Source organism: Girardinichthys multiradiatus, chromosome 2, assembly GCF_021462225.1.
Source record: "Girardinichthys multiradiatus isolate DD_20200921_A chromosome 2, DD_fGirMul_XY1, whole genome shotgun sequence".
NCBI lineage: Eukaryota > Metazoa > Chordata > Actinopteri > Cyprinodontiformes > Goodeidae > Girardinichthys > Girardinichthys multiradiatus.
The window spans coordinates 49,840,880-49,861,545 of record NC_061795.1 but is presented as its reverse complement, the minus strand read 5'-3'; the positions used below and the strand labels follow the sequence as shown (position 1 = coordinate 49,861,545).

The 20,666-nt window shown below is 39.3% G+C and overlaps 3 protein-coding genes across 7 annotated transcripts in view; 2 read left to right on the top strand and 1 right to left on the bottom strand.

Annotated features, from left to right (window-relative positions):
• zgc:173742 (DNA topoisomerase I, mitochondrial) overlaps nt 1–1,952 on the top strand; it is a 48,857-nt gene extending 46,905 nt beyond the window's left edge. For both annotated transcript variants that reach the window (XM_047383774.1, XM_047383783.1), the window contains exon 20: nt 1,570–1,952. In XM_047383774.1, the coding sequence (XP_047239730.1) occupies nt 1,570–1,672 (103 nt within the window). In that variant the 3' untranslated portion in view covers nt 1,673–1,952. The remainder of the gene's footprint in view (nt 1–1,569) is intronic.
• Nucleotides 1,953–2,390: 438 nt separating this feature from the next.
• hsbp1b (heat shock factor binding protein 1b) lies at nt 2,391–4,588 on the bottom strand. Its single transcript, XM_047383832.1, has 4 exons — nt 4,404–4,588; nt 3,207–3,273; nt 2,923–3,049; nt 2,391–2,844 (listed from the first exon to the last, which is right to left on the bottom strand). Exons 1-3 carry the CDS (start codon nt 4,446–4,448, stop codon nt 2,928–2,930), a joined length of 234 nt encoding a protein of 77 aa, XP_047239788.1. The 5' UTR covers nt 4,449–4,588; the 3' UTR covers nt 2,391–2,844; nt 2,923–2,927.
• si:dkey-246g23.2 (solute carrier family 66 member 2) overlaps nt 3,623–20,666 on the top strand; it is a 68,448-nt gene continuing 51,404 nt past the window's right edge. The window contains exons 1-3 of one of the 4 annotated variants that reach the window (XM_047383820.1): nt 3,623–3,750; nt 19,996–20,251; nt 20,366–20,499. In XM_047383820.1, coding sequence (XP_047239776.1) covers nt 20,043–20,251; nt 20,366–20,499 — 343 coding nt within the window. In that variant the 5' untranslated portion in view covers nt 3,623–3,750; nt 19,996–20,042. Of the gene's footprint in view, nt 3,840–15,090; nt 15,319–16,150; nt 16,414–19,995; nt 20,252–20,365; nt 20,500–20,666 lie in introns of those variants that run through there. The other 3 variants (XM_047383813.1, XM_047383795.1, XM_047383803.1) reach the window with 3 other exon arrangements.

The following is a 20,666-nucleotide window of genomic DNA, read 5'->3' as shown; positions in this document are numbered from 1 at the left end:
TTAACATAATTATTTTGTTTTATTTCATTGGAATATTTATTGATAATTTATCAATAGCAGTATTTATTTATTTAATTTTGAATAAAACGGCTCTCCATACAATGAGTCGGTCTTTGGTCCACGATAATCAGCTCAGATTTAGTCTGTTATGGATTTTGACACCAATCCCAAATCTTGGCCCAGAAGGCCTTCATCAAGCTTCTGGATCAGAGGTCATACATGATAAAAACATGTAGAAGACATTCATGTATAAACAATAGTTTTAGTTTTTATTCTATGTTGTTTCATGCAGATTACTTTAATGTGATGATGTCTCATAGTAACATTATTAGTAACATTATTAGTAACATTATTAGTAACATTATTAGTAACATTATTAGTAACATTACACTGAAGCCCCGCCTCCAACTGTCAGTGGAAACACAACAGGTTCTGTTCTAAGTGGAGCAGAACCGCGACGCCTAAATTGAGACAGTGGAAAGGTCAACTAGGGACATTGTTTGTATTTAAATCACAAGGTTTTTAAAAACTGCCAGAAAAATCTAGAAATCGTAGTTTGTAATGTTGAAAAGGAAAATGTGCGGTAACCAGTCAGTCGGACCCACAGCACCAGAACAGTGTGGAGTGCCTCTAAATGATTGAGAATAAGCCGCTTTCTCTTATTTCTCATCAGTTTTAGCATAGATGGAACCACGGTTCTGAAAATGAACTCTGTTCAGAACAACTGTTTAATAATTTGGGTCTGGCCTCAGATGACAACTCAGATTTTCTGATCCATGCCTGGTTCACAAGGCAAGATTTAAAGTTGTTGGTTGATTTTTAGAGACCACACACGGGACAATAATAAATCGTAGCTGTAACACGTTTGGTCCTACGGTGTCGTGTTTGTCCAGCCACACAACAAACGCCCCAACAGATTTCACTCATGAACATTCAGATTTCAGACGGGAAATCTCACAAACCCTCTCCAGATCAAACCCTCGTGTTTCTGTCACCTCACTTTCTGATTGGCTGCGTGCTCGTTTGTCCTCGGAGAACACTTCACACGGTCGGATATCGGACCTAGACAATCCTACATGTTGAATATCTCCGATTTGACCAGATCACACACCACACACAGCAGGAATATCTCATAAGATTGTCTGAAGAGCCGTCACGATGATCAGGGCACGTTGGAAGAGGAAGATTGGGTCAAAAATCACCATAAAATCCTGCCGTGTGACCCGGGCATCACTGCCAAAATGACGATCTGCAGGTATTCAGTTAAATCGCAGCTTCACCTGCTCCTCTGAAAGGTATGGAGCCGACATAGATTTGAATCTAGCCTCGGGCTGGTTCAGCTCTTTTAAACAAACCTGAACTTTTACAGAACAATGGCCCACAATGTTCTGGACAATCAGGAAGTGCTAAAAGAAATCCTAATAAATTGCTGGTTTTGGTGTAACGTTAGATGAAAATAAGCAACTTAGACTTTATTCAGAAATGATTTGTTTATTTCTGCTGTACATTTTATCTTAATATTTCTGTTCCTGATAAAAGTAAACTGAATGTTTTCCTCTGCTGGTTCAGGTGTAAGAACATGGAGGTACCAGTAGAAAAAATCTACAATAAAACCCAACGGGAGAAGTTTGCCTGGGCCATTGACATGACGGAGGCAGACTTTGAATTCTAACTTTAAATGTCTCCAGAGCTACTCTTAAAAACTGATGCCAGGATGCAACTGAACAACCGTTTCTATTAGTTCCAGTTAATTCAAATCAGATTGAAAATGACTTTTATAGTGTGTTGATATACAGCTGATGTGCCATTCTGTGACATGCTCCAGCTTTGCCTTAGTGTTGACGTATTGCTGTTAATTTGTTTGCTTTTGGCATTTCATTTCAATAATTGCTGTTGATATTTGTACATTTGATTTGCATTAATATCAATAAAGATTCTTAATGTGCATTAAAGACGTGTTTTCTGTTGGATGAACATAATTTGGTAGAATAAAAGCCCAGTTTCTTCCAGCTGAGTAGATTCTAGTCCAACGTGGAGATAAATTCAACATATAAGCAGCACTATGCAGTTTGGAGGGTACTGTTAAGTCTTCAGCCTCATTTCCTTAGTTTCATACAGAGAAACCACCTGATGAGCAACGAAAAACCCAAATTAAAACCAGTTCCTAGGTAGTTTAACAGCGGTACACGTAGGTTCGGGAGCATTTCTACAGGTGTGAATGATTCATACAGGAGTTTAATGGCTTAAATTTAAAACGTTTTGAAGTTTTTTGTGCAAAAACCAGATTAAAATGAATAAAAATAGACTCCCTGATGGAAACGAGGCAGCAGAATATAAAGAAATGATCGACTGGACAAGTCATGCTGGTAAAAACATAGAAAAACACAAAACACCTTTTAAAGTTGGTTGTAATTAAGTTTTCTTCATCACTAAACAACTAGTTAAATATTAAGCATAGATTACAAACTTCCGTGTGTTAATAGAAGAATATTAGAAGTGGAATGCATCCCAAGGTTCTGTTTGTAAAACTCAGTGTTGTACAGGAAGAACCGGGCCAGGAAGCCTGTAGATCTCAGCACAAGCTAGACCTTCACCTCAGGGGTTGGACCAGTTTAATCAAATCCATAAGATGCATTTCTGTTTAAAGTTCTGAATGGCATATTAAACTAGTCTAGCTTACAATGTTCAGCTTTTCAAGTCATTACTTAACTGTAACCGTTTCACAATATTCAATGTACAAAAAAAAGCATTTCACACATTACACCAAATCAATAGAAGTCCTTTTCAGTGGAAAAACTCTGCTGCTCCTGGATTTGGGACCAACATGACGTCTTATTTAGGAGGCTGTGGGACAGAAGAAAAATCCCATTAAGAACCTAAAATCCCAATGCAGGCTTGAAGGAAGCACCACCTTCCTCTTACCTCCATTATGACCCTTGACTGTCTTTAGGCTTTTCTGGCGCTGCCTCGATCTCTTCAACACCAGCCTGGGTCATCAGGTCAGCAATGTTTTTCTCCAGGTCATCTATACGCGTACTCATCTCATCAAGTATAGAACTAGTCAAGGTACATCATACAGTAGAACTCACTTCTAAAATCTGTTCATGGAAACCCATCGATATTTAAGTCAAGAAATGCATTTTCAAAGGAAAACCCCTCCTTAAAAAGTAAACTAAGATTGTTATAATACGCATTAGTAAGGATATTCCTCCCAATGATCTGGTCCGACATGGTCTGGAACTTGTCCTGCATTTGTTGCAGCAAAGTTTGGACCTGTAGACAAAAGATAAGAGTTGGAATATTTCTGCCTCTTCACAGCACCAAAGCCCAGGGTCAGTGAGCTATTTTTGTTTTTTAAATGGTCATCAGCCTGTTTCCATGCCAACAAAAAAAATGGATGGGTAACCATGGAAATGTCTTTAATTCACGTTTATAAGGTGTGTGTGGTTTAAATGACGGCGCACAGTCCTGCAGTTGTGAATCTCAGTTTCAGTTATTTCAAAATCTAAAACGTCTTGTTCATAATGTTTACCTTACGTTCCCAAATACGTCAGTGGTCAACAGTTTCATTTAGTCGCTAAAAGGAATAAAATCCAGGAGAACTGATAAATGCAGCAACAATATAGTAACGACAGCAACCATCTTGCAACTATTTGAATTTGAACAATAGGTTGTTAAATGTCTGGGGAGTTTCCACACACAGACTGGGTGGTAGAACCTCCAGAACTGGGAGGCCTCCAGTCTGTAACGGTCAGTATTAGAGCTGCACAATATATTCAATTGCAGTTTCAATGTGCGCAAAATCACCTCTGCAAATGACTGTTTGGATGCAAGATCTGGTAGGCTGTCATATCTCAGATACCATAGATTTAAACTGCGTGCTAATACCTGGCCAAATGCATGATTTTCAACACCTGATGTAGATCTTGGTAACCTAGATGTTTGAAGCTCATTGAGAGTACTGCGTCCATCATAATGAAGGGAACTGCGGGTTCATTGTAATCGTGTTATCCGTTAAGTGATGTTTTCCTAATATTGTGTCATGTATGTAACTCTGGCCCATCTCCATGGAAACGGCAGACACTTGACCCAGGAGCTATAAATGTAGAAAAACGTATTACAGATGCAGTTCGCTTATTGGACATCAGGTCAAACTTTCATACCAATGAAGTATTAGACCACCGCAGCATAAAATGTGGAATTACGCAATGATATGAATGACGCAAATATTAGATGCAGTCATAACATCTGAATGATTATAGAAAAACCGACTCAACGCGACTTTTAACAGGTCAACAATCGCCCCAGAGTCAGTATGAATGTTACAGATGTGTTGCCTTCGTTAGCATCCGTGTTAGCAGCGCTACGTAGCTAGCATTAGCCTGCCCTACGTCACGACTCACCACATTGGTAAGGTCCTGCACCGACTTCGGGTCCGTCTCAGCCATGGTGTTTAGTAACCTGGACACAATGTTTTGACGGGGCTAAAAATCAGCTATAAAACCGCGGGTTTGCTGTAGAGTCAGTAACTGGTCGCAGCTACCATCAACCACCCACTCAGCTTCCACAACAAACACAGTCTCGCGAGAACAGCCAGGTCGCGAAGCCCATTCTTAAACAAACATAGAAATTCAAAAAAAGACGCTGCATCGGTTTTATTGTCCCGCATAAGTGGTACGTCAGCGCGTCCGCCATGCTGTGAGTGGCAAGTTCTCTTTTGAAACCAAAACCAGATGCGTTCAACTGATTGTTTTTATATGCCACAATATGTTTTTTTTTTTTATTACTATATGCTAATTAAAATAAGACAGAACCCGTTGGACACAGTGTGCCTAAAAATATACTTAACCTTTTTCTGTCTCTGAAAATACACCAAACAACTTAATTCGATTCAAATTTGAGTATAATATTTAAACTGTTTATTATTTTGGTAGAAAAGTTGAAGTGGTGGATGTAATACTTACTGCTTATCAGATGATGATGATCATTATTATTATTATTTGTTATTATCAAAAAGTTAACCATGCTTGCTAGGAAACATATATTATGCTCCTTGGTACTAATTCTGTTTGGGATTGCTATGTCTACCACTGTTGCCATTTTTCTGCTTTCTCACCTTTCCCAATGTCCTGTTATAAGCTATTTCCCTAATTTATCAATAATATATACTGGACCTTAGTCCTGTAATTATCAAGACTATTGGTGCCTTCTCCCATTCTGACTATGGGAGCTCCAGCCCATAGATGCCCCTGTTCACTATCCCAGCCTGGTTATCAGGATCAGAATCAACTTTATTGCCAAGTTCGTACATACAAACAAGGAATTTGACTCCGGTACACTTTGCTCTCGGGTTTTTGTTTTTGCATTACAGAATATACATATAAACAATATACAAATATACACATATATAAATAAAAAGGTGCATTTGCTTTAGGTTATGGCTTTCTATGTATGCTTTGACTGCCAGCATCTCACAGCCAGGTGTCTCAGAGGCAATTGTTGCACAGCCTGCACATGTGCTGTTCTTTGTACCAGGATGTCATGAATTCAAAGCCCGCTAATGACAAATTTCAATGGAAAAAATAAGTGAAGGACATAGATAATGCACTACTGACTTGGACATTTCCCAAGGACATGTTGATACACTCAGCAGTAACGCTAATAACTATTGATAAGAGAAGTATGCAGAATAATATTTTTTGAACACATAACATATGGAACCTTGAAGCAGATGGGCTACAGCAGCAGAAGACTACACCAGGTACTACTCCTGTCAGCCAAGAACAAGAAACTGAGGCTACAATTCAAACAGACTCAGTAGAACTGGACAATAACCGGTTGGAAAAACGTTGTCTGGTCCAATGAGTCTGGAAGCTCCAACATTCAGATGGTCCGGACAAAATTTGGAGTAAACAGAATCAAAGTGTGGATGCATTCGGCTTTGCATCAATAAGTCAAGCTGCTAGCAGTTGTGTCATGCTGTGGAGGATATTCCTTGGCACACTTTGGGCCCCTTGGTTCCAGTTGAGCATAATTTAAACCCCACAGCCAATATTGCTGCTGACCATCTCCATCCTTTTATGACCACAGTGGACCCACCTTCTAATGCCTAATTCCAACAGGGCAATGCTCCATGTCACGAAGCCCAGATCTATCATTAATTTACTCAGGTTGTCAAAATATAACCAAATCAGAAGATGACACAGATTCGATGCACAGAATTAGATTGAAATGAGGTTTTATTGTTCCAACTTAGGTAGACCTTGATTAGAGTTGTTAGAAGCCAGAGGATGAGGAAGCCCCAAGGATCCGAGCAGAGAGAGAGTGTTCTGGCGGTGGAAATATTTACAGTGCAGATTTCCTGAAGAAGAGTTCCATATGACGACAGGCAGGCAGACAGATGGGCAGATCGACAGGAAGGCAGGACAACAAGCGATCAGGCAGGCTGACAGAAGTCCACATAACAGAGACTATGTTCCAGCAACAGACTGTGTCAGCAGCTGTCTTAAAAAGCCATGAGCTCATTAGCTGGATGAGTTGCAGCTGAGAACAATGAAGTGCCAGAACCAGCCAGCAGAGATCTCACAGTACCCTCCCCTCAACGATTGCCTCCAGGCAATCCCGAACGTTTCTCCGGATGACGTCTGTAAAAAGATGTAATGAGAGCAGGGTCTAGGATAAGAGAACGAGGTACCCAGGTTCTTTCTTCAGGTCCATATCCAGCCCAATCCACAAGGTACTGAAAACCACGCCCCCTACGTCGAACATCCAGGATACGATTGACCGTGTAAGCTGGATGGTCATCAATGAGACGAACAGGGGGAGGGAGCTTGGTGGGTGGATTCAGGGGACTTTCCGAGACTGGCTTGATCTGTGAAACATGAAAGGTAGGATGAATGTGCATAGAAGCTGGCAACTTGAGTCTCACCGCAGAAGGGTTGATGATCCTTTCTATGACAAAAGGACCGATGAAACGGGGGGCCAACATTCGAGTAGTATCCTTTAATTTAATATTCTTGGTGGAGAGCCAGACCTTCTGATCAATGCAGTAGACCGGTGCAGTGGAACGGTGACGGTCAGCAAACCTTTTATTCTGTTCCAAAGTGCGTAGAAGTGTCCTCCTGGTCTGACGCCAGATCTTACGACACCTGGAGATATAATGCTGAACAGAGGGGACAACAGTGTCAAATTCAATACTGGGGAATAATGGAGGTAGATAGCCCAGAGAAATCTCAAAGGGAGATAAACCAGTAGCAGAGGAAGTATGAATATTATGGGCATATTCTATCCAAGTGAGATGTCTACACCAGGAAGAAGGGTTGTCATTAATCACACATCTCAATGCTACTTCCAGTTCCTGATTGCATCTCTCAGTCTGCCCATTAGACTGAGGGTGGTAACCAGATGAAAGGCTTACGGTAGCACCAATAGCCCTACAGAACTCCTTCCAGACTTGTGAAATGAACTGCGGGCCTTGGTCAGAGACAATATCCAAGGGCATGCCATGAATACGGAAGACATGAAGAACCAGAAGTTGAGCAGTCTCCAATGCAGACGGAAGCTTAGTTAAGGGAATAAAATGAACAGTCTTAGAGAATCTATCAACAACGGTAAAGATGACTGTGTTTCCGTCAGATGGCGGGAGACCAGTGACGAAGTCAATAGAGATGTGGGACCATGGGCGACTGGGGGTAGACAGAGGTTGAAGAAGACCGGCAGGAGGTTGATTTGAGTTCTTGTTACGGGCACATGTGGAACAAGCTGCAACAAACTCTCTAATGTCGGGATTCATAGTGGGCCACCAGAAATACCTCTTGGTAAAAGTGATCATACGATTAATCCCCGGATGACAGGTAAGTTTATTATTATGAACCCAATCCAGAACTTTATTGATGACGGAGTTCGGAACGAACAGTTTGCCTACAGGACCAGTACCTGGGTCTGGTTCAGATTGTTGTGCCTCCCTGATGTCCTTTTCAATGGCCCAGGTGAGGGCGCCCACAATGCAGGATTCCGGTAAGATGGAAGCTTCAGTCTTGGATTGATCAGAATGAGAAAATTGGCGAGAGAGAGCGTCGGGCTTGATGTTCTTGGAGCCGGGTCTGTAAGAGATAGAAAAATTAAAACGAGCAAAAAACAGGGACCAACGGGCTTGTCTGGAGTTAAGTCTCTTGGCATTTTGGATGTAAGAGAGGTTTTTATGGTCAGTCCAAATGAGAAAAGGGACTTCCGCCCCCTCTAACCAATGCCGCCACTCCTCAAGCGCCAACTTGATAGCCAGAAGCTCTCGATTTCCCACATCGTAATTCTGCTCTGCTGACGACAAACGACGAGAAAAATAAGCACAAGGATGCACCTTGTTGTCTATAGGAGAACGTTGAGACAAGATGGCCCCTACTCCAATGTCAGAAGCATCAACCTCTACAACGAATTGCGCACTAGGATTAGGATGAGTCAGAATGGGTGCAGAAGAAAATAAAGTTTTCAATTTGCAAAAAGCTTTCTCTGCCTCAGGGGACCAATGGAATGTCTTCAGAGAGGAGGTAAGTTGAGTGAGAGGCACAGTGACCTGACTGTAGTTCTTTATGAACCTTCTATAAAAATTTATTTGCAAAACCTAAGAACCTTTGGAGTTGCCTGCGATCCGTTGGAGTAGGCCACTCTGCCACTGCCTTGGTCTTCTCAGGATCCGTTCTGTACCTGCCTGCTTCAAAAATAAAACCCAAGAAGGTCACAGAAGAAACACCGAATTCACATTTTTCGGCTTTTACAAAGAGTTGGTTTTCATAAAGCCTCTGGAGTATGGTCCTGACATGCTGGTGATGCTGATCAATGTTCTGAGAGAAAATCAAAATATCATCCAGATAAACAAACACAAAGAGGTTGAGGAAATCACGGAGAACATCATTTATAAGAGCCTGAAAAACAGCGGATTGACTAACGCACCGTTAGTCAATCCAAAAGGCATCACCAAATATTCAAAATGTCCCAGGGGAGTCTTGAAAGCTGTCTTCCACTCGTCACCCTCTCGGATCCGAACCAGATGATACGCATTGCGCAGGTCGAGCTTGGTAAAAATCTTGGCAGAGTGTAATTGGTCATGTATAGAATCAATGAGTGGTAAGGGGTACTTATTTTTGATTGTGATTTGATTCAACCCCCTATAATCAATGCAGGGTCTTAATGTGCCGTCTTTCTTCCCCACAAAGAAGAAGCCGGCGCCAACGGGGGAGGTAGATGGCCAAATGATCCCGGATGCTAAGGAATCCTCAATGTACTCCTTCATGACTCTTCTCTCCGGTCCAGAGAGATTGTATAGTCTGCTGGATGGTAACGGAGCACCTGGAAGGAGATCAATAGCACAGTCATAGGGGCGATGCATGGGTAAAGAAAGAGCCCCCTGTTTACTAAAGACAGATGCAAGATTGTGGTATTCAGGAGGAATCTTAGACAGATCAACAGGATCAGGTGGTTCAATTTGTTTGCTAGAGTGAGAGACAGCAGTCTTTAGACAATTCTGGAGACAGTAATCACTCCACTTCTCCACTCTGCCCTCCACCCAATTAATCGCGGGATTATGTCTCTGCAACCACGGAAATCCTAGAACCAATTGTGGGGAGATAGAGGAGACAACAAAGAACTCACCCCATTCATGGTGGTTACCTGAGGTAATGATGTGAAGGTGGGGCACTTTAAACTTCACCTGAGATATGGTTTGACCAGTGATGCCTGAAACAGAAAGGGGGTGGTTGAGAGACTGAGAAGGTATCTTAAGTTTGTCAACTAGATCCAAGGAAATAAGATTCTGTTCCGCACCAGAATCAATAAAAGCATCCACTGGATACTTTTCTTGGCCAATAATAATAGTGACTGGAAAACACAGACGAGATATAGGGGAAAAATGGGACATGCTCATCAAAGTCCCCTGACCTATTGACGAGCCCCCTCTTTTCCCTTCTTAGGGCATCTTGCAACATAATGTCCACCTTGTCCACAATACAAACAAAGACCAGCCCCAAAAACGACGTTGTCGCTCTTCAGGAGAGAGACGAGTGTGACCAACCTGCATAGGCTCAGGTTCCACAGATCCCTCCGAAGAGGAAGTGGGTGTATCAAGGTAAGCGGTCCGAGGTGCCATAAAGTGCTGCCACTCTGACTTATGATTCCTCTCTGCTTGTCTCTCTCTTAGGCGGTTGTCAATACGGATTGACAGTTTGATTAAATCATCCAGTCTCACAGGTTGATCTCTTAAAACCAACTGGTCCTTTATCTGATCTGTAAGGGAATTCACAAAAATACCCTTGAGTGCCGCTTCATCCCAACCCACCTCCTGTGCTGCCACCCGGAAGTCGATGGCGAACTCCGCCAATGCCCTCTTTCCCTGTTTGAGGGTAAGTAACTTCTTAGCAGCTGTCTCCTGTTGGAATGGTTGATCAATGACTTCCTTGAAGTGACTGAAAAAAACAGCGTAACTCAGAGACTCAATAGGGTTAGTTGTGAGAAAAGCGTGCGCCCAGCGTAAAGCAGATCCTTTTAGGGAGGTAACAATAAAAGTGATCTTGGAAGCAGCAGTTGGAAACAGAAAGGGAACGACTAAAAGCCAACTCACATTGGAGAGAAAACCCACCAAAATTATTAGGGTTGCCATCAAAAAGTTCAGACGGACGGAAATCAGGTTCTCGGATTCCGGACGAGTGGGTTGTGGGTGGCTGAGGATTCTCAGAACGAGCTGGAGGATTGGAAGGAGCGGGTGAGAGTTTGGTTAATATTTCACTTAAGGCATGTACCATACCACCAAGTTCCGTGAGATGGGCATCTGTCGTCCTTTGTTGGTGTAGCAACTGTTGAAGCATGGTCTCAGTGGATTGGAGGCGTTCCCTCCAGGAGGTCTGTTCATCTTCATCTGATTTGTTTTTCGACATGTCTGCTGGCTGGAACATACTATCATTAATTTACTCAGGTTGTCAAAATATAACCAAATCAGAAGATGACACAGATTCGATGCACAGAATTAGATTGAAATGAGGTTTTATTGTTCCAACTTAGGTAGACCTTGATTAGAGTTGCTAGAAGCCAGAGGATGAGGAAGCCCCAAGGATCCGAGCAGAGAGAGAGTGTTCTGGCGGTGGAAATATTTACAGTGCAGATTTCCTGAAGAAGAGTTCCATATGGCGACAGGCAGGCAGACAGATGGGCAGATCGACAGGAAGGCAGGACAACAAGCGATCAGGCAGGCTGACAGAAGTCCACATAACAGAGACTATGTTCCAGCAACAGACTTCTTCTTCTTCTTCTTCTTGTTGGTTTTATTGGCGGTTGGCAACAAACGTTTAGTAGCATTACCGCCACTTACTGGTATGGAGTGTGGTTCGTGTCGGTCTATCTATTTATATATATATATGTTTAATTCTACAAATTAAATAAATAAATATATCTTACCTATATGTATATATACAAATAGACATACTTACACATTACATTGTATTCTACCCTTCTATATCCTCCATACTTTCACAATTTTATCTACTATAATCAAATTCTATGAAATAATTTTGTTTTCTTTAAAAAACGAATCACTATTTGTATATGTTTACTCCCTAAATTCTTCCTCAAAATATCTAATAAATTAACCTTTTCCTTAATACGTTCAAACTCTCTTCTCATATTTCTTCTTTCTCTTTCATATTTATGACATTCTAATATAACATGTTCTATTGTTTCATATTTTCCACAGTAATCACATTTACCAGTATCATGCTTTTGAATTTTAAAAAGTGTATAATTAAGTCCTGTATGCCCAAATCTTAACCTTGTTATCACTCTTTCCTCCTTTCTATTTTGTCTTCCATTTCTTCTTTCTCCTACTATCTTCTGAATTTTATAAAACCATCTTCCTGTTTTTCCTTCATCCCACCTTTTTTGCCATTTTTCCATCAGCTTTCCTTGAACAATACTCTTTCCCTCAGATTTACTTGTTTTAACTGTAAAACTAATAGGATTTTGAATTATCCTCTTTGCTATTTTATCTGCCCTCTCGTTTCCTTCTACTCCAATATGTGCTGGAACCCACACAAATATAACTATCAAGCCCATTTTTTGTATTCTGTATAATGTATGAAATATTTCTAATAAAATGTCCATCCTACTATCTGATTGATTATATTTTAAACTTAATAATGCAGAGCTTGAATCTGAGCAAATGACTGTTTTTAATGTTTTTATGTCTTCTACCCATTGTAAAGCTAATAATATAGCCAATATTTCTCCTGTGTATACTGATAAGCTGTCTGTAATTCGTTTTCCTATTTTTAGATTGAATTCTGGTACTACAAAAGCTATTCCTACTTTTCCATTTATTTTTGATGCATCTGTATATATTTGAATATATCTATAATAATTATTTAAATGTATCTGTACTGAATAACTATCTACTATGGAAGATTTATCTTGCTTCTTTTCCATTATTGACATATCTACTGTTGCTTCTGGTAGAATCCATGGTGGTATAATTGATATTGGTGATGTTTGACTAATTTCTAAATCAATTATTTTAAATTATTTTACTTTATTTTCAATTGTCCATCCAAAACTCTTCATTTCTTTCTTTTCTTTTTCCCAACAGGGATTTAAAATTTCCCAAATTGGATGATCCAAGTTATTACCTTGTAAATTTAACCAATAATTTATTTCTAGTTTTATTCTTCTTAACTCTAACGGCATTTCTACCATTTCTATTTCTATTGCTGCTGTTGGTGTAGTTTTAAATGCTCCAGTACATAATCTTAATGCCTGATGTTGGATAATATCTAATTTAACCAGATGTGTTTTAGCTGCTGAACCATAAACTATACAACCAAAGTCTATGTTAGATCTTATCATTCCTGTATAAATCTGTTTTAGTGATTTCCTATCTGCTCCCCAGTCACTGCCAGCCAAGCATCTCATAATATTTAACATTTTCTTACATTTATCAACAACTTTTTGAATATGTATATTCCATTTTAGTTTTTCATCAAACCATAATCCTAAAAATGTTATATACTTTACTTGCTGTAATTCTTGGTTATATAATTTTAATTTTATTTCCTTGTTTATTTTTTTCTGATTAAATATCATTACTTTGGTTTTTTCAACTGAAAATTTAAATCCCCATTGTAACGCCCATTTCTCTATTTCAATAATAACCTCTTGTAATTTCTTTACAATGAAATCTACATTTTTTCCTCTTTTCCAAACAGCTCCATCATCTGCAAAAAGTGAACATCCCATTACTTTTCCAATATCTTTAAATACATCATTTATCATAATTGAAAACAATAACAGACTTATAATACTCCCCTGTGGAGTTCCATTTTCTACTATATATTTTCCTGAGATCACTTCCCCAATTCTAACTTGTATTTTCCTATTTGTTAAAAAGTCTTTGATCCATTTAAATATTTTCCCTTTAATGCCCAGTATTTGTAATTTAATTAATAATCCTTCCACCCACATCATATCATATGTTTTTCTATATCAAAAAATACTGCTACTACACTTTCTTTATTTACCTGTGCTCTTCTAATTTCATGCTCTAAACATAGCATTGGATCATTAGTACTCCTCCCTTTTCTAAAACCACTTTGATACTTTGACATATATCCTTTATTATTTAAATAATATACTAGTCTACTATTAATAATTCTTTCCATTATTTTACATAGATTTGATGTTAAGGCTATTGGTCTATAATTTCCTGGATTTGATTCATCTTTTCCTGGTTTATCTATTGGTACTATAATTGATTCCTTCCAGCTCAGTGGTAATTTTCCCTCCTCCCATATTTTATTATATAATTGTAATATTATATCTTTCGATTTTCCACCAAGTTGCCTTATCATTCTGTACCAAATTTGATCTTTACCTGGTGCTGTATTTTTTGTCTTCCTAAGTGCATAATTTAATTCAGCTTTTGTAAATTCAACATTTAACAGATTATTTGTTTCTTCAACACTCTGTAATACATCTTTATATATAAGTTTTGTATTTTCTCTTCCTTTTCTTCCCTCTTCACTAATATTATTTGAACTGTTAATTTTACTAAATATTCTTGCCAATATTTCAACTTTATCTTCATCTTTTACTATATTTATATTATTTATTTTTAATATGGGATATTCAAACTCTCTCTTTATGCCATTCATTCTTTTAATTATTTTCCAAATTTTTTCTATTTTTGTTTCTTTCATTATTGTGCTACAGAAATGTCTCCAATATTCTCTTTTTACCTTCTTAATAGTTCTCCTTACTATTGCTTGCTTTCTTTTGTAATCAATTACATTCTTATAAATTGGATTTCCTTTTAGTACCTTAAATGCTTTATTTCTTAACTTTATTGCTTCTTTACATTCATTTGTCCACCATGGTACCATTTTCTTATTACTTTTACACCCTGCTTTCTTTATAGAATTATCTGCTGCTTCCATGATTATCTTACAAATTTTTAAATTTACATCATTTATATCCATTCTCATATCTACTTTCTCTAAGTTTATTTGACTCAAGTATCTAAATTTAGTCCAGTCTGCCTTATTAAAATTTAGTTTTTTATTGACATTTATATTCCTATTATTTAAAGTTAATCCTACTCTTATTGTAATGGGATAATGATCACTACCTGTAGCTGATTTTTTCACCACTCACAACTACCAGCTAAACCATTTGAAACCATTGTTAAATCAATAACTGATTCCATCCCTGTTCTTACATTGATTCTTGTTCCCCTCCCATCATTAATACATACTAGATTTTTTATTTCCATTAATTCTTCTATAACTTGTCCATTTTTATCATTACAATTACCCCACAATGTACTATTTGCATTAAAATCTCCACACCAAATTACTTTCCCTTCCAAATATTCATTTAACTCCTCCATTATTTCAATTGACAATGTTTTACATGGATTATAAAAATGTATTATTTTAAATTGATCTTCTTGTTCCCATATCTCAATTACTCCAGCAACAGACTGTGTCAGCAGCTGTCTTAAAAAGCCATGAGCTCATTAGCTGGATGAGTTGCAGCTGAGAACAATGAAGTGCCAGAACCAGCCAGCAGAGATCTCACAAGATCATCTCAAACTGGTTTCTAGAACAATGAGTTCTCCGAACTCCAATGGTCTCCACAGTCAGCAGATCATTTCTATATGGACCAAAGCCCCTGAGGAATGTTGTATTGTGACATTGTGTTGAATCTATGACATGAAGAGTTACGGTAGTTTTGAGGGCAAAATGGGGTCCAACCAGTTCTAGCAAGGTGTACCCGATAAAGTGGCCGGTAAGTATTTTAGAACAGGATCACTGTTAAAGATACACCAGCCGTGGCCAAATATGATAATTGTAAACTTTAAATCAATTTCATTGGTGTGGAAAGAAATTCATGTAAAGATATTTCTGTGTTGCTGATTCAAAAGTGGGGAAAAAATGTTTCGGAGTGGCAGAGTCGAAGTCTGCACATAAATCTGATTGAGATGCTGTGGCATTGCCTTAAACAAGCTCTTCATGTGTGAAAATCCTCCAATGTGGCTAAATTAAAACAATTCAGCAAATCAATGGGCCACAATTCCCCCACAGGGATGTAAAAGACTCATTACTAGGTACCACAGCTTGATGGCAGCTGTTAACCCTTCCCAAGGGTAAAACAACCAGTTGTTCACTTAGGGCCAGGTTAATACATAAATTGTCATTTTGTATTTATTCAGGTTTGGGTGAATGTTTGATGATCTGAAACAGTTTAGTGTGACAACAATGTAAAATGAAAGGGGGAAATACTTTTTTACAGTGCTGTATGTTTAATTGAAAAGGAGACAACATACCAATTAGTTTTTAGTATTTAGTTTAGTTTAGTTTTTTCTTTTTTTAATTTCCTATCCAATGTGAAGAAGAACCCTACAGAACCAGTTTAAACTAAAACAGTTTGATCAGAGCAGCCTTGTGCAGATTTTTTGGAAATGCGACCAACAAAACTGCCTCCTACAATATGGCGGCGATCTGGCGGCTCATGCAGCATCTACTGTTCTATATCTATGTGTGGAAGATGAAGTTTGGGAAAAGGATCAAGTACAGACCTCTAGTTTGGATCCTTAGGGAAGTCCCGTCACCAAAGCGTTTGTTCCCTGTATGAAGCCCGTCTAGAAACTGCTTCTAATCCAATAAAGAGATCGTTGACAGAGAAATGAACGGAATATAAACTGTGGTTCTTGGACCCAAATAAGGTGCTTGGGTCCGGGGGCGCGCGCCTGTAAGCCGGGCGCGCGCTCGCTGGTCCGGTTTGAGGGTTGAGATTTGAAAGTTGGAGTTGAGAGGATCCGGGCGTGCTATAAAACGTCAAAGGTTCTGTACAGGGTTCGGGATTACTGACTGAAGAGGACAGGTGAGTAAAGTTGCAGACTGGAAGAAATCTTCCACCTCAGATGAAGTTCCCACAACATCATCCTTGCGAATAGAAAGCCTGAGACTTATTTTACTGCCCATGCCACTTGTTTGGAGAAATTAATCATACTTCCGAGAATTTCTGATCAGTTTGAATCCAATAATAATACATTAATGCATCTTTGTGTTCTGCAACGTCAGCCCGGTCTGATGTCTGGAGGTTCTGTGTTGGAAGAAGTTTAGGCGTGTTGGCCCATCCCATTTAAACTATGCTTTGGTTACCTAATCCAGCCTGTTCTGCAGTCAGAGGTGGCCAGCACGTCTCTGGTGCTGCTGGTGTTATGGGTCTATTCTCAGCACCATGCACAAACAGCCGCTGGGCTGTTAAGTTCCTGTACAATATTTAACTTTTAAAGCATTCTAAGTATTTTAATCCATGCTGCAGGCTTGAAACCATACAGCATAAATGTCCTACTTTACAGCCAGACATTAAAGTTCTCAACAGCTTTAGATTAGGGTTTTGCTTGCAATAAAACAAGCCTTGCCTTGTCTGTGTCCTTATAACTCAGGTGAAAGAACATTTTATATTAGATTCCTTCCGACCTGTCGCTCACCCGGTGCATACAGGTAGCAGCTGCAGTTACTGCTCTGCTGAAAACACCTGTAATCTGGAAATCCACTGTGGGAAACATCAAGACTTGATTAATGTTTTATTTGAAAATAACGGCTCCTGTTAAAATCTTTGGGCTGTGTTGAGTGATGTTGAAATCTAATATAAGCAGGCAGAGAAGTGTATGTGTGTGCTGGCCTTGCGCCTCTCAGATTTCTTAGAGCCTGTACTCTACTTTTCATAGAGTAGCTCAGGGCTGTGTGTAAACAGCAACATAGCTGTGTGATAAAGACCCATAATAATCACAGTAATGTTAGGAACCAGTGTTCCCCATGTGGAAAAGCATGGGAGAACAGATTACTGTTGAAGGTCAGAACATAATGTTATTATCATGAAGTTAATTAAGAGCATCTTAACAATCTGAATAAAAAGCTGTTTCAGTCTCACAGATGTCTGTTAGTAGGAGACCCTGGAAGCCTCCAAGGCTTCTTATCTGCAGTTAAAGCTGACCTCTCCCACCCAGATCACCTCAGCTGTGCCCCGTAACTACCCGCCTGTCACGCCTTCCTTCACCAGCTGTTAGTCGGCTGACCTTTCCTTCATGCTTCGCCCTTTTCCAGATCTTTAACTTATTTCCAGCTTGTCGTCGTTATTCTGCCCGTCACAAGTAACGTGATCATATTTCACCAGCTTATATGAATGCTGGGTTAAATGATCTCTTTCTGCTCTCTGTCTCTACACCGTTACCTCTGACAGAACCTGACCAGTGGTCTTCCTTCTTACTTGCTTGTTGTTAACTTTAAATTAACGACTTTGCTAAATCTTCATTTGTAAGTCCCTTTGGATAAAACCATCTGGCAAATGCAGAAACAGATACAAATACTTTGAGAGATTGCTGCTATCTAACTAGCTGAGAAACATTGTTCTCTGTAAAGGTTTAATAATTGAATTGGATAATTATATAATTTACAGTCATCTGCTGTAGTTAAAAATAAGAGTTTATATTTAGATGCTTAAACACAGGAAGCTTCATTTACCAGGTAATTTTTCTTTGTCTGCAGTTTGTAAATGTATCAGAGTAAAAACTGAGCTTCTGTGTTATCAAAGTTTAAATACTGCAGTAGAAAGCTGGAAGGGAAGTCAGATTGTAATCTAATTCTTCTGCACATGTAGGCTGGAGAAGACCAGTCAGGTTGTACGTAACAATAGCTAAATTCATTTCCATGTCTGAAATCCAGAAATGGGTGAAAATGAGTACAAAAAATAAAAATAAATAACGAGGTACCCAAGAGGCTGCAGAAAGTTGTTAAAGATGCAGTGTCCAATCTAGGCCTCTATGCATAGCACAATGTCCACCCAAGACAAATACTGAGATATTAAAGTCTCCAACTGGTAATTAGGTAATTTGAAACACTAAAGTTCTGGTGCCATTTCGATTCTGACCAGTATTGTTACTCTGGTGTGCATAGGCATGCATTGGCAGAAAAGTCAACTTTATATTATCAATCCTTGCAGTTACTGTGCAAGCCTCACTTTTCTCCACATAATCAGTCAGTGTTTTACATGAATCTGTCACACAACTGAAGCTCTAAAGGTCCATTTGCAGGAAGTTTTCTTAGAACAAGTTGTTTGGTGCAAAAACTCACTTCAATTTAATGTTTCCCATAAGGTGGATGGAAGGAAGGTTACAGTTATCTCTCCTAGCTGTGGCATAAACTGTATTATGTCCTTGTCCCTCATCTTTTAATTTTGTTCCTCCCGTGAAATCCCAGAGTCAAGTTGTTTCTTTATTCCAGAGGCTGAATGTGTTTCCAGCAGCGACTCTGATTTTGGCTGGTGAGGAAAAATGTCCTCTTCACATGTTTGCTTCAGCGCAGGTCGCAGTCATTTCCTGTATGGAGGATCTCTGCAGTAATATACATATTATATATAGAGAGTACTGGACAAAAGTTTTAGGCAAGTGTAAAAAATACTGTAAACAAAGAATGATTTAAAAAATGGAAGTGTTAATAATTATTTTCATCAAACAACAAAATGCAGTGAATGAACAAAAGAGAAATCTAAATCAAATCATTTGGTGTGACCACCCTTTGCCTTCAAATTATCCTCCATTCTTCTAGGTTCACTTGCACACAGTTTTTGAAGGAGCTCAGGTGGTAGGTTGTTCCAAACATCTTGGAGAACTAACCACAGATCTTCTGTGGATGGAGGCTTTCTCACATCCTTCTGTCTCTTCATGTAATCCCAGAAACACTCCATGATGTTGGGATCTGGGCTCTGTGTGTGTGTGTGTGTGTGTGTGTGTGTGTGTGTGTGTGTGTGTGTGTGTGTGTGTGTGTGTGTGTTTGTGTGTCATCTTTTGTCACTACGTGGTACTCGGCTCCTGTTGTATGTTTTTTGTAGGGGGAGGGCTTCACCATGTGGTATTTGTTTTGGTCATGTGACAGTGATGATGATGCAGTGCAGGACTGTAGGGTGTTTACCTGAAGCAGAGAAGCAATGCCAGCGGTGTGGTCATTTCTTTACAGCGTTGAAAGGGTAGTGAGATATGTAATATCGGTAAATATCGGTTATTGACCATAGCAGCTATATTAATATCGGATATTGATATTGGCCTGAATTTTGATATCGGTACATCCCAATAAAAAGCTTTTTTTTGTTGCCAGAATGTGTTTTTAAAAATACTTTAACAAGATTGATAATTGCAAAAATTATGATTGATTTATGCTTTATGCTTTCAATATTTAAAGATTTTATGACTAAAAATGGACAATATTTGCCCTTTAAAGAGAGAAGGAGGAAAGTTTAAATTAGGCATAAAATAAAGATGTTCAGACATAACAAAGCTGTTTAAACTGAATAAGTCTAATGTATTTAATCCTGTTTGACTCTGGAAGACTAAATTTCACACCAGTTAGAAATGCCAGCTGGAATCTCTTAGTGTTAATATTTTAATGTTTGTCACCTTCTCAGGTGGTCCTTCAGCATCTCTCTGAGACCCCTGAAATTGTTCCAGAGTGATGGATGCGGAGGTGGTTCTCCAGGAGGAGGACATGGAGGGCTCGTGGACGTTGCTGTCTTTGTTCTCCTCCTTCCTCATGGTGTTTGGGGGCGCCCTGCCGTACATCCCACAGTATCAGGAGATCCAGAGAAGCAGCAACACTGAGGGTTTCTCCACAAGAGTTTGCCTGGTTCTGCTTATAGCCAACATCCTGCGAATTTTCTTTTGGTAAAGATGAGAAAATTATTATATTGTGTCACTTATTCATAATTAAAACCCCTACAATAAATGTGCAGCTCTAACATCTAAAAAGGCAGTTTAGTATTGGTTTTGCTCTTGCAGGATAGGGAAACAGTTCGAGCTGACCCTGCTGCTCCAGAGTGTGGTAATGATCCTGACCATGCTTGCCATGCTCCACCTCTGCTGCACAGTCCACAGCACCAACCGAGTGAGCACCAAGCAGCATCGGCTTACAGGTAACCCACCTTCTAGCAAAAAGAGACTACAGGTCTACAGCTGGAGCTGCAAGATGCTTTTAAATAACAGATCACTTCAGGGCAGCCATTCATATTTCCATTATGCTTATTTTGTGCCAAAAGGTTTATAAGTAAAATAAAATATGTAGCCTTAAAAGTGTCCAGAA

Bases quoted from the DNA above. Each gene is read 5' to 3' on its own strand.
- hsbp1b (XM_047383832.1), bottom strand. From the start codon at position 4,448: ATGGCTGAGACGGACCCGAAGTCGGTGCAGGACCTTACCAATGTG. The intron at 3,274-4,403 runs GTGAGTCGTGAC...TTTTGTCTACAG, and splicing joins TGCAGGACCTTACCAATGTG to GTCCAAACTTTGCTGCAACA. The intron at 3,050-3,206 runs ATATCCTTACTA...CTAGTTCTATAC, and splicing joins GGACCAGATCATTGGGAGGA to TTGATGAGATGAGTACGCGT.